Source organism: Dendropsophus ebraccatus, chromosome 7 (genome assembly GCF_027789765.1).
Source record: "Dendropsophus ebraccatus isolate aDenEbr1 chromosome 7, aDenEbr1.pat, whole genome shotgun sequence".
Taxonomy (NCBI): domain Eukaryota; kingdom Metazoa; phylum Chordata; class Amphibia; order Anura; family Hylidae; genus Dendropsophus; species Dendropsophus ebraccatus.
This window is the reverse complement of record NC_091460.1, coordinates 89789982-89803473: the sequence shown is the minus strand read 5'-3', so window position 1 is coordinate 89803473 and position 13492 is coordinate 89789982. Positions and strand designations below refer to the sequence as shown.

Below are 13492 nucleotides of genomic sequence, written 5' to 3'. Positions count from 1 at the left end.
AAAAAGGAGGGCATCAGCTGATTCAGCACAGCTACATCTATAAGGTCGCATGAAAACCCTTTAATGAGTGTGACCCTTCAGGTCTGTTGGATTGAGGGGAGGGAATTCAATGGATTTACCAACTAAGTACCGTGTTTCCTTCAGGACTGAATGCGAATATTAGCTTTGTATTATGTGTTTGGTATTTATTTCTTCTCTAGCCTCTATTGGGGTTTCGGAGGTCGTGTTATTGCCTTACCTTTTAATGATGTGTATTTGTCACTATATGGTATTTCTTCCAGGCATAGAAGATTTCCTATGAAGTTACCACTTGAAGTTTCCCTTTTCCAACTGATTGGACACCTCCTTTATGTATGACCATCTTTAGGACTGGTTCCTATGTATTTGAGAATTTATCCCCATATAAAATATACCATATATGTTCCTTAGTGTTGCTAACATGATTGACCTTCACCTTACTTCAATTTTTAATGGGACTGAGGATTGGTGAAACATAAGTTTTATGGCAACATACCATATAACCGTACCATTTCATACCATATAACTGTACCATGAAATCCTGTGTATTATAAAAATTCTAATTTGGTGGTTCATTACACTGGGGCGGAACTACAGTCCTTGGTGCACCAACCAGCCCACCTCCAACCAACAAGCGTCATGTAGGGGTGAACATCCAGAGCCACTCCACCTGAATATTCATAAAGATGCCTAACAACATTAATATGTTTTCTGGAAAATGGCACTAAGGATGATTGTAAGAGAACGACCTTCCTTCTCAGCGTCTCCGACCCTATGGGAACAGAACAGCAGGTTACATTCTTCTAACCTGCTGTAAGTTTTACATTAAGGGTAGCTTCACCCACACCGTATCATAGCAGGTTTTATGCTGCAGATCCACAGCAGGTTTGATCGAAAGAACTGAACACAGCATCAAATCTGCACCATCAAATCTGCTGCGAATCCTGTACATGTGAATGCACCCTTAGGCCATGTGCAGACTACGTAAGAGACCAGCCGTTCCGTGACACGGCCAGGTCACGGAACGGCTGTTCTCTGAAAAGATCATCCTGGCCGGTACTGCAGTACCAGCTGGATGATCTATAGGGCCACAAAGTTCTGATGCAGGCTCATCCCTGTGCGCCTGCATCGGAACTCCCCACTGCACACTATGGAGCCTGCGGAGGAGCCGCTCGCTCCACAGTGTGCACAGGGTTTTCTGCGGCCACTATTCACTGAATATCGTGCCACAAGAGATCCTGGCTGGAGTGTACACTATGGGGGACATTTATTAAGTCCAGCGTTTTTTTATGCCGGACTTATAAATGTCCCCGCATCTCCGGCGCTACAGAGATTTATGTAGAGGCGGACTGCCTCTACATAAATCCTGTGCGCTCCGGTGCGCACAGCCGAGGACTGGAGTAGGTTTTCGGCATATCTTTTGGCAGAACGGATGGTGAATCACGTGGACTCTGAGTCCGCGCCCTCCGTTCCGCCCCCTTCACACCCTCTCCCCGCCCCCCCGGCGTACCCGGCGGAAAGTGACGATTCGCGAATATTTTATTCGCAAATTGGCCATTTGCAAATAAAATAATGTGCAAATCGGCACTTTCCGCCGAAAAACCCCTGTACGCCCGATGATACATGTCCCCCTATGTGTATACGCTCCGTCCGGGATTCCATAGAAGACAAGGCAACGTATATTTTCGTAAAAAGTACGGCCATTGTTGCCGATTGCAAAATATATGTTGTGTGACCATAGCCTTAGAATGCAGCTAATTTGTACACTTTCCAAAGATTTTTGTGGGATGAGCCATTTTATTGATACCATTTTGGGGTAGATGAGGGAGTCAAGGTGACAAAACAAGCATCTATACCACTGGACATTACAATGCAACAAACATCACGCTGTCAGACATTTCTGCCCATGGCAAGACTATTATTATTAGCAGTAGTAATATCATTAGTAGTAGTAGTAGTGTTAGTAGTAGTGGTAGTAGTAGTAGTAGTAGTAGTAGTAGTAGTAGTAGTAGTAGTAGTAGTAGTATCATCATTGTTGTTTTTTATGGAAAATACTTCAGTACTTTTGGGTTACAGTTACATAAATGTAAATACAGAATAAAATGTCAGTGTTTCTCAGGTGATACTAAGGTCTGTAAGATAATGAGGAGGGTAAAATCACAATGTAGAGGGATCTAAGAAAGTTGAAGGCTGGGGCAGAGAAATTGAAATGTTAAATGATGTTTAATAGGGATAAATATAAGGTTTTCATCTAGTGAGAGATCTCTTAGTCAGGGCTGGTGGATTACATTGATGGCTCAGAGACCTATTCCCAGCTATGATGACTGACAGGGCACATCGCTGAAAGGCTGTGGGCTAATGAGAGGAGTGCTGATCAAACAAAGTGCTTCACTTTCTTGACATCAGCGATTTGCTCATCTCTAATACTGACATAGGTACAGCAAAAAAAATCATATGGCAATAATGGCAAGATACTGCTCTTGGACATAGGGAGAGAGTTGGGATAATACCATACATATTACATTGTTGGCCGATCACTAGGTTTGTAGTGTGTCCTTTGGTGGCTGATTATCTGAGAAGACAAAGATCTGGGGTGGTGAGATTCCACACGACTGACTTATCTTTTCTGTGACACCTGCTGTTGGGTGGAGTTTGGACAATTCTATATTCATGAATGGTCTAATGATCTCATCTAATGTGCACAGCCACATTAGAATGGATGACAACATTTTCCTGAGAACCATAGATGTGTGGAACAATGAATGTATTTGTTGTTACTTGTTTGTGAATCCTCATGCTTATTAGTTCTTTGTTTTTTCCTCTGAATTCTAGAAATATGTTTCCTGCAAACTTGATAGAAGCTTCTTTCCAACAGGTAAATACAATTGCATTATTCTTCTCAGATTACTTTAGCAAAATGTTAATCAGTTTTAGAAGAAACATTTCTTTTAAAAGTGTTTATGATGCCAACTCCTTTATTTTAAGGGATTATCCAGAGCGCAGATAAGGTTCTACCTCTTTCTTTTCTGCTCTCTGGTGCTCCTCTTCCTCTTCTGCTCTCTGGTGCTCCTCTTCCTCTTCTGCTCTCTGATTCTCCACTTATGCTCTCTGATGCTCCTCTTCCTCTTCTGCTCTCCAATGCTCCTTTTCCTCTTCGACTCTCCAGTGCTCCACTTCCTCTTCTGCTCTCTGGCGCTCCTCTTCTGCTTTGTGGCGCACCACTTTCTCTTCCGCTCTCCAGTGCTCCACTCCTTCTGCTCTGTGGCACTCCTTTTCCTTCCTGTGACATCTCTGCTAAAAAATTCCACAGATGAGTGGGGAATGGGAACATCTTCAGAGGTGGAAACATGCCCACATACAATGTCCAATAGCTGCCTGGCAGGGGCGTAGCTAGGATTCATGGGGCCCCATAGCAAAAAACTGTATGGGGCCCCCCTCCCATATATATATATATATATATATATATATATACTTGGTGATGTGGCAAAAAAAAATTCTCTTGTGGCCAGAGGCAGAATCCTGCTTGCAGCCACAACAGTGACTGTCAGAGGAGAAAGCCAATGTCTGCTTGTTCTGTCCATCCACTGTATTTAACTATAACAGCCTATTAGGAGCCTCATGGTTATATACATAGGTGCAGGAGCAGACTGCATTTTGTTTAACCCTTTATTTACTGCAGTGTGTAAGTGACCCAGAGTTCTCTTACATGCTGTAACACAAAGGGTTAATGCAGAAGACAATTAGCTCTCTCCTTAACTACTCCTGCACTGATAACCCCTTAATTCTGCAGGAGCTTAGAGGTTAGAGGTTATCAGAGAGCTAATTGTCTTGAGCTTATATTAACCCTTTTTTGTGTTGCAGCATGTAAGAGAACACTGGGTCACTTACACACTGCAGTACATAAGGGCTTAAGCAAAAGGACATAGGAGGCTCTTATCTTCCCTGGGCCCCCTCCCTCCACGGGCCCCATAGCAACCGCCTTCCCTGCCTCTATGGTAGCTACGCCACTGCTGCCCGGTGTCACCACAGGATTGGTATCATCAGGCAGCTATTGAGCATTGCCAGCATTATAATCCTGCCCCTTATCTGCGGGAGTTATCAGACAGTCAAAGGAAGGAAGGAAGAGGAGCGACCACAGAGCAGAAGAGGAAGAGGCAGGATCTTTACAGCTCTCCGACTGCTAAAACCCTAGGCCTTAACTACCAGTAAAAAACACTGACATGGAATAAATTTGGGCTATGTTCACAAAAATATTTGTTTTCAGACATATTTTTATACAGCTGTATTTTCGCCACAAAATGACAGCTGTCCAAAAATACAGTGTAAACAGCATGAAGTTACATGCCAGTCATGTAAGAAGGCATATAAAAAATGGATATCTTTATAAAACAAAACATTTAAAGCAGTGGTTTGCATTTCACAGATTTGTATATATGACAGGACTCATCACAGTGATTGCAGAGGCTCTATGTCACCATTTATTATTGTTCTTCCATATCTGTACGAACTGAAAACTTCAATAAAACTAATAAAGCAGAAATAAGCAGTAATGGCACCAATGCTGTAAAGTAGTACTATGCAGCTATTCAGGGCCGTTTTAGACTAAATGTGGCCCTGGGCAAAGTTGAAGGTGGGGCCCCAAATGCTTAAAATATTTTAGAAACAATTTACGGTCCCCATACACTTTTGTTCCCGCTGCTCGTGGTGGGTTCGGGTATTACACGGCCAAATTTTCTGGATAAGTTAGCAATGATCTTGCTTGCAGAACCTACAAGACAGCTCGTTTATGTCCGTGCATCCCAAATACCAAATATAACCTCCATACTGTTACTGAAGAAAGTGCACGCATGTAAAGACCAATAATATCACCACTGCAATGACCGAAAAACAAACTCTATACATTACTAATGCCCCCACATAAAGACTCTATATACACACTATATACGGACCAATGTCACCACCATAGAGTGACCACCGCATAATGACTCTATAAAATACACCAATATTATCGCCATACAGTGACTGCCACATAATGACTCTATATACACTATGTACAGACCAATGTTACCACCATAGAGTGATCGCCACATAATGACTCTACATACACACTCTATACAGACCAATATTACCGTCAGGGACGTAACTACCACTATAGCAGCCATAGCGGCTGCTATGGGGCCCGCCGCATCAGTGGGCCCCATGGCCTGCTCCTGCAATACACTGGGTCCCCTGAGCCGTCATCATTTGCAGCACCGGGTGGCCCTGCTGGTCTCCTGGGTTTTGCAAATGTCCCTTTAACTGCAAGCACTCCTGACCAGAGCTAGCAGTTATGTAGTTATGACTTCACTTGATCGTTTAGTGGTCAGTCGGGGGAGGGGGGGGGAAATCAAAAGTTTGCTATGGGGCCCAGCCATTTCTAGTTACGCCCCTGATTACCGTCATAGAGTGACCACCACATAACGACTCTATAGACCAATATTACCGGCATAGTGTAACCGCCATATATACAGCCAATCACCGGCCTCAGTGGTCATGACTTGACGCTGTCGACGCTCACTATCATGTAGGAGGAAGACGCATGGACACACAGAGGGAGATTTATCAAACATGGTGTAAAGTGAAACTGGCTCAGTTGCCCCTAGCAACCAATCAGATTCCACCTTTCATTCCTCACAGACTCTTTGGAAAATGAAAGGTGGAATCTGATTGGTTGCTAGGGGCAACTGAGCCAGTTTCACTTTACACCAGGTTTGATAAATCTCCCCCACTGACTTGGAAGCCAGGAAGATGTGGACGGTGAATGTGAGACCCTCTATCACTTTACCAATCCGACAGCAGGCACTAATAAATACAGAGGATGTCCTGCTGAGACTTAGAAGATATGTATTAGTCCTTATGGCTGACTGGAAGCAGGTTAGGGGGCTGAGGATGGAGTCTGACAGGATTACTGAGGTGACGTAGGGAGGTTAGATGTGACTCTGGCAATGCCAGATCACCAACTGTCACTGAGGAGACCGCACAGCCCTTCTGGGTAAAAGGTGGGCGGAGCTAGCTTTCCCCTGGCCGATCACTAGAGTGTGATAGGTTGCAGGGGAGGAGCACTGATCAAGCTTAACACTAGTATTAATAGTGATTAATACATAACAACATATTAAATAAATACATAGCAGAAAACAATACCACTACAAGAGAGCTAAGGAAGAGCAGCAAATACATAGGCCCTAATACAGACTGTCTAAGGTTGCCAATAGCAACAATACATTTCCAGACGCCTGACAATAAATACCGTTCTGGGCCATTACATATATATGTGCATATATTACACACAAACGTACTCACTCTCATACACATACTAAGACATCCATAAAAACACATTATACCAATCCAAAACATCCAGTCCATACACTATATACACACTACATCCATGCATTATACACCTACATTTATACACACACTACATATACAGTATACTTACTTACATCAGTAGCATGCTGGGTGTAGTGGTGCACATGTTCCTTGCAGCAGTCTAGGATCCTCACACTGCAGCCTGCAGGTTTCTCCCCCCATCGTACCGACACCAGTCAAAGCAGAAGGACAGAGGGAAGTCACATGGTGCAGGAGGGAGGGGGAGGAAAGGGAGCACACACCGGGAGCCCAGCGTCCTGCAGCCTCTGTGTGACCCCTGATAGCAGCCATTAGCTGCAGCCAGGGATCGTTCCCAGACGCTGCAGGACACTGTCTGTGCAGTCCTGCCCCTGATACATTATGTAACTGTGTAGTGGGCCCCTGGGGGGATGGGGGCTCTGCGCTATTGCCCTGTTTGCCTCCCCCCCCCCCCCCTCACGCCATCCCTGCAGCTATTCACATGCAGCAGATTTGCCTATACTGGTACCATATAATTACAAAGAAATTGCTGTCATTCTAAATGACTTTTGATGTATCATCAGACATGAATCACAGCGGGTCTTTAGAAAATTACCTATTGTTTAAAGAAGAAGTCCAGGGACCAGACTGGGCATCTGGCATTTCAGGCAAATGTAAGAGGGGCCAGTCCCCTGGTGGGCCAGTCTTGTCTTCCTCCTGGTCCTGGCATCTTTCTATGTCACAGCCACACAACAGTTCAATAGGCTGTGGCAAGTACTCGTACCTTCAGCACCATGTACCTCTATGGGCAGTCTCCTCTTTATCCGCCTCTTTCTTCTGGCTACTGACAGTAAAGACCTGCCAGTTAAATGTATGTGGGTGGTGGTGTACCTGCAGGGAACATAAAAGAAGCTGGTTAAAGGTAGGAAGTCAGTCACAGCGTCCCCCAGGCTCCACTACAGCAGGAAGTGTACACTGATCAGAGCTGACCAACTAACTAACCCCTAGGGAGAAAAAATTCCTATCCCATATAGGGTTGTGTGACAGGAAGAGGATAGAGAGTACGGGTGTGTAGAGTAAGGGTAAATCCATTCTCAAACTGTAACTCCATTCTCATACTGTATCAGTGTAAGACCAGCTTTTAGCACCGCTAGCACCCCATTGCACCCTCCCCCCTCATATCTCACAGTACCTCAGTGTTAGCATGGCTTACAGTACCGCTAACGTTCACACGGAGCAAAACTGGTGGAATTCCGCCTCTTTGTCATAATGACAGTCTTTGGAAGGCTCGCGCACCTCCTCTCTCCGCGGTGAAGAATGGACATGTTCATTCTTTAGCGCAGAGAGAGGAGGCGCTCAAGCCTCCCATAGACTGTCATTATGACAGGAAGGCTGGCGGGACATCCCCGGAAATCCCTGGTCTCACAGAGTGTCAGAATGGCTAACACCACTGCTGTTATTCACCGCGTTCGCCGGTCTGTCAGAACAATATAGAGAACCACTACCCCATCACCTCAGTAGTAGTAGTAGTACTAGCTAAAAGAGGGAGGTGCCGTACCAGCTGCAGGAACACCCAGAAGAATGATTAGGAAGATCCATGTCAAAACATGTAAAACATAATAATAAACATCTAATTCTTACCTCTCCACGCTATCCCCGGTGTCGCCCACTGATCGCAATCACTTCTGAGCTGAACTCGTCTCGAGAGTGACTGCCCACTCAGTGAGTTGTTTTTACGTGCCCGTGTACCGCTTTAAGTAAAGCTGTTTCTGGCCAAAATAGACTAATCCACAGGATATTCACAGACACTGACACTTGGCACCGCTGCCGATCAGCTGCTTTTGTAATTGCAGCTCAGCTCCTGTTCCATTGAATAGCTTTTGAGCTGCAGTTTTAGGTCGCCACCGAAACACAGTGTATAAACTGTTTCTGGCCCAGTTAATGGAGTAGTGCGGGTGCTAAACAGCTGATCTCTTGAATAACTCACAATGTCAGTCAGCTGCTTCTAAGGCCAGCAGGATATTGTCATGCATTAAAACAGGCATGGACTCTCGGGACAGGGATATAATATTACGGCTTTATAAAGCTCTGGTGCGGCCTCATCTGGAGTATGCTGTCCAGTTTTGGAACCCGATTCATAAAAAGGATGTTCTAGAGCTGGAGAGGGTACAAAGGCGGACAACTAAACTGATAAGGGGAATAGAGCATCTTAGTTATGAGGAGAGATTAAAAGAATTTAATTTGTTTAGTCTGAGAAGAGACGTTTAAGGGGAGATATGATTAATTTATTTAAATATATAAATGGCCCCTACAAGAAATATAGGGAAAAGATGTTCCAGGTAAAACCCCCTCAAAGGACAAGGGGGCACTGCCTCCGCCTGGAGAAAAAAAGGTTCAATCTCCGGAGGCGACAAGCCTTCTTTACCATGAGAACTGTAAATCTGTGGAACAGTCTACCACAGGATCTGGTCACAACAAAAACAGTAGAGGGCTTTAAAACAGGTCTAGACAAGTTCTTAGACCAAAATAATATAAATGCATATGTATAGAACCTATCACCCCTCCCCCTTCCCTGTATCCATCCCCTCCTTGGTTGAACTTGATGGACATGTGTCTTTTTTCAACCGTATTAACTATGTAACTATGTAACTCATCAATTTACATTGGCCGGAAAACCCCTTCATGACCCAAGGTGATTGGTGCAGGCATTTCCAGATCACACTGAAACAGTGCTCTACATTTATTCCTCCAAACCTTTTAAGAACCATAACTCTCCTATTTTTCACCCATGGGGCTGTTTGGAGGCCCATGATCTAGCATGATCTATAATTTCTATTGGTACCATTTTGTTTTAGATGGGAAATTGGGAATTTGTTTTTATGCTGTTCACTATGCAGGAACAATATTATATTTAGATAGATTGGTCAATTCGGCACATCACAATACCAAATATGATTTTTTTTTTGTCCTTTTACATAATTTTATTTCTAGAATAGTGCCTTATAGTGCCGCTCTCTGACAGACGAAAGATGTAATTTTCTCCCGGCTTCCTGGTATATCATGGCCCCAGCATCTGCTGCTGCAACATGGCCTGCTTATAGATTGCCCGCTGGCCCGCTCCAGTCACTGATTGGCTGATTAGGCAATCCATGAGTAGGATGGTGACATTGCAGGAGCACGAACCTGGTGGCAGTCAGGGAGCTGGTGATGCTGTGCTGCCAGAGAGCCTTTCCGAGGGCTGAGCTATAAACCATCAAAATACCGACTCTGGGGCCGATTAACCAACCTGATCTTTGACAGGACATTTTTGGGGGTATTTTGCCCCGGTATCTCCTGTGTGCGGATCTCCTTGCACATGGTCAGGATCTCCTGTATGTGGGTTAGCAGGTGGTTGGGATCGGCTGTGTGCCAGCACTGCAGCTTGGATCCAGCAGGGGGCGCTCTGACTTGCAGAATGAGCAGTAGCGCTAAGGGCCCTCGGCCACCTGCTTAAACATGGAGTCTGACCAGGAGCTGCAAACTGCTCCACCTGCAGGTCACAGCATTCCCTGCTGGATTTTGACAGTTTGGCATGGCAAGTGAATGTATCATATATATTTATGATATGTTTGTAGTTAAAATGGGGAACAAATATTCTGTAAAAGGCATACTCCCATTTCAGCCAATATAGTATATACCTATAGGAATTGTCATGTTATATTGCCAATTCAATCATTTAGCAAACTTGTTTCCTTCTGATATGCTGCTCTTTACCTCCCATTGGTGACAGCCCATTGTCTAGGTTACTGCTCTAAAAGCAGTGCTCTGGCTGGTGTATATGTACAATAGCTATAATGTAGCTGTACATATTCACTACCCACTACTGCCACCATCCACCACCACTGTTGACTGTCGCTGCCCATACTAGGCCTATCTTGGCATGCAGCAGGTCCGGTTTTACCACCATCTCTGCTGCTGCTTGTACTAGGCCTATCATGGCCCGCTGCATGTCCAGTATTACCACCACCCCCTGCTGCTTGTACTAAGACTATCATGGCTTGTTGCAGATCCGGTATTACCACCATCTCTGCTGCTGCTTTTACTAGGCCTCTCATGGCGTGCAGTAGGTGCAGTATTACCACTACCTCCTACTGCTGCCTGTACTAGGCCTTTCATGGTGTGAGGTTGGTCGGGTATTACCACCATCTCTGCTGTTTGTACTAGGTCTATCATGGTGTGCAGTAGATCCAGTATTACCACCATCTCTGTTGCTGCTTGTACTAGGCCTATCATGGCGTGCAGTAGATCCGGTGTAATAGGAGTATACCCCCAGCCCAGACTATACCCGGGGTTAAAATGTCTTAGGCTAGATTATACCCTGGGTATATTTTGGCCTAGGCTATTTTATACCTCAAGGTATATTTTGGCCTAGGCCAATTCATACCCCCTCAGGCCATTTTATACCCCCATGAAATCAGTAGCATTAAGTGATATACAAAGTAAATCTTAAAAATCTAAACACATAGGAGGAGATTTATCAAACTTGGGGGGAGATTTATCAAACATGGTGTTAGTGAAACTGGCTCAGTTACCCCTAGCAACCAATCCGATTCCACTTTTTTTTCCTCACATACTCTTTGGAAAATGAAAGGTGGAATATGATTGGTTTCTAGGGGCAACTGGGCCAGTTTCACTTTACACCATGTTTGATAAATCTCCCCTATGGTGTTAAGTGAAACTGGCTCAGTTGCCCCTATCAACCAATTCACCTTTCATTTTCAAAAGAATCTGTGAGGAATGAAAGGTTGAATCTGATTGGTTGCCTCCCCCATAGGACCTGTTCACACTGAGCAAGAATGTCGGAATTCCGCAGTGGAGCGCTTCGCCGCAGAATCCCGCCATGCTCAGTGTCTCACTGTAAGTGAAGGAGTGAAGGCGTCCGCTTCCTCCTGTCATTGTCCTGACATGTCATCTCTTTGAGCGGAGAGCAGTGGCAGCGGAGGAGCGCTCGCCCTTTCCTTCATTCAAAGCAGCACACTGAAAATGTCGAAATTCCGACATTCTTGCTCAGTGTGAACGGAGCCATAGCGACATTTATCATTATGGTGTTTTTTGGCCAATAAGGAGATTTTGTGCACTTCATAAATACCTGTCCAAGACTTATTAAGGGTTTTGCGCTATTTTACATCAGTTTTCAATGCCTGCACCATTTTTCAATGTATGCAAGGGGAAGGGGGTTGTTCTATTAACTAGTGCAAATTTTCATTTTTCTGCGCAAAATCCTACCCTAGCGTAGCTTTGTAGCCAAGCTGTTTTAGACTGGGTTCAAACTGTGTTATTGCAGCCATTTTTTTCCCCCATTAGTTTTTTGCAAAATGGATGAGAAAAAAGGAACCGTTTGTGTGCCTCTATTTTGATTAGTCTTTCCATTCATCAGTTTTTCCATTCCATAATAAAAAAATGGATAAAAATGCATCCTTTTTTTAGCATATACAAATACTGTGGTTGACCGCATTTTTGTGTACACTAAAAAAAAAAGCTTTTTGATCCTTTTTTCAATCCATTTTTTTTTGTTGCAAAAAAGGATGGAAAAAAATGGACTCCAAAAATGCATAAATTGTGCAATAAATTTTGCAAGATGTATCAAAAAAAACTTAACAAGAGGAAGCGGCTGTATGTCCGAGTATGATGAAAAATAAAAATCTGCACACTTTTCAACAAATTAGAGATAAAGTGAAAAAAACAGTAAAGTGATAACATTATGACCTGGAGGGATATATTCTGGCCTAGGCTATTTTACACCCCCTGGTATAGAATATATCCCCTGGGGTATACTGTAGCCTCGGTCAGAACTGAGAAAAACAGTGACATGATAACTTAAGGGATATAGTCTGGCGGGGTATATTGTAGCTTGGGCTAGACTGTCCCAAGGTTTATAGTATGGCCTAGGCTATATTACACCCCTAGGTATGAAAATATATCCCCCGGGGTATACTGTGGTCTGGGGCAGGGGTGAGAAAACCAGTGAAGTAATAACATTATGGCCCGGAGAGATATAGCATGGCCTAGGCTATATTACACCCCCAGGTATAGAGTTTATCCCCTGGGGTATGCTATGGCCTGGTTTGACATTAGATAGATATATTCTGACCTGGATGGGTATACTCTGGTCTAGGCTATGTTACACCCCAGGGTATAGTTTGGTCTAGGCTATTTTACACACCGAGTTGAGTTTGGCCTAGGCTACTTTATACCCCTGGGTATACTCTGGCCTAGGCTATTTTATACCCCGGGGTATACTCTGGCCTAGGCCATTTTATACCCTGGGGTATATTCTGGCCTAGGCTATTTTATACCCCGAGGTATACTCTAGCCTAGACCATTTTATACCCCGGGGTATATTCTGGCCTGGAGGGGTATAGTTTGGCCTAGGCTATTTTATACCCTGGGGTATACTCTGGCCTAGGCTATTTTATACCCCGGGGTATACTTTGGCCTAGGCCATTTTATACCCGGGTATAATCTGGACGGGGGTTAAACTGGCCTGCTACACCGGTATTACCATCACCTCCACTGCTGCGTGTACTACACCTATCATGGTGTGCAGTAGTTCTGGTATTACCACCATCTCTGCTGCTGGTTGTACCAGGTGTATCATGGTGTGCGGCAGTTCTGGTATTACCACGACCTCTGCTGCTGCTTGTACTACGTCTATCATGGCATGCAGCAGGTCTACTTAGTAGTATTAGTAGTAGTAAACATTTTGTCTGCAATTGAAAATCCTCATCAAGTGCAAAAAAATAAAAACAAACGTATTGAAGGCAAGTTATAAGAGAGATGTGCAGATAAAAGGTTTTAAACATCAAACATTTTATTGGTTAATGGGTTTCATGACTGCACCATAGAGCCATAAGGAACAATTGTAGCAGATAAGTTAACATTTTGTCATGTTAATGTGTTTTCCCTGAGTCCTATTAGCATCACAACAGATGGGGTGTCTCCGCCCCTATGAACTCTCAGGTCGAAGGAATTTTAATGAAATGAACCTGTGACTCCACCCCCTGCAGGCTATATCCTGCTGTTAGCCCCCCCCCCCTTTACCTCAGTTATTTTTAAAGTAGTCAACAGGGAG

General features: G+C 44.3%; 1 protein-coding gene across 2 annotated transcripts in view; it reads left to right on the top strand.

Annotated features, from left to right (window-relative positions):
* Positions 1-13492, top strand: part of LOC138797559 (excitatory amino acid transporter 5-like) — a 160893-nt gene that overhangs the window by 89391 nt on the left and 58010 nt on the right. For both annotated transcript variants that reach the window (XM_069977878.1, XM_069977879.1), the window contains exon 4: positions 2851-2893. In XM_069977878.1, the coding sequence (XP_069833979.1) occupies positions 2851-2893 (43 nt within the window). The remainder of the gene's footprint in view (positions 1-2850; positions 2894-13492) is intronic.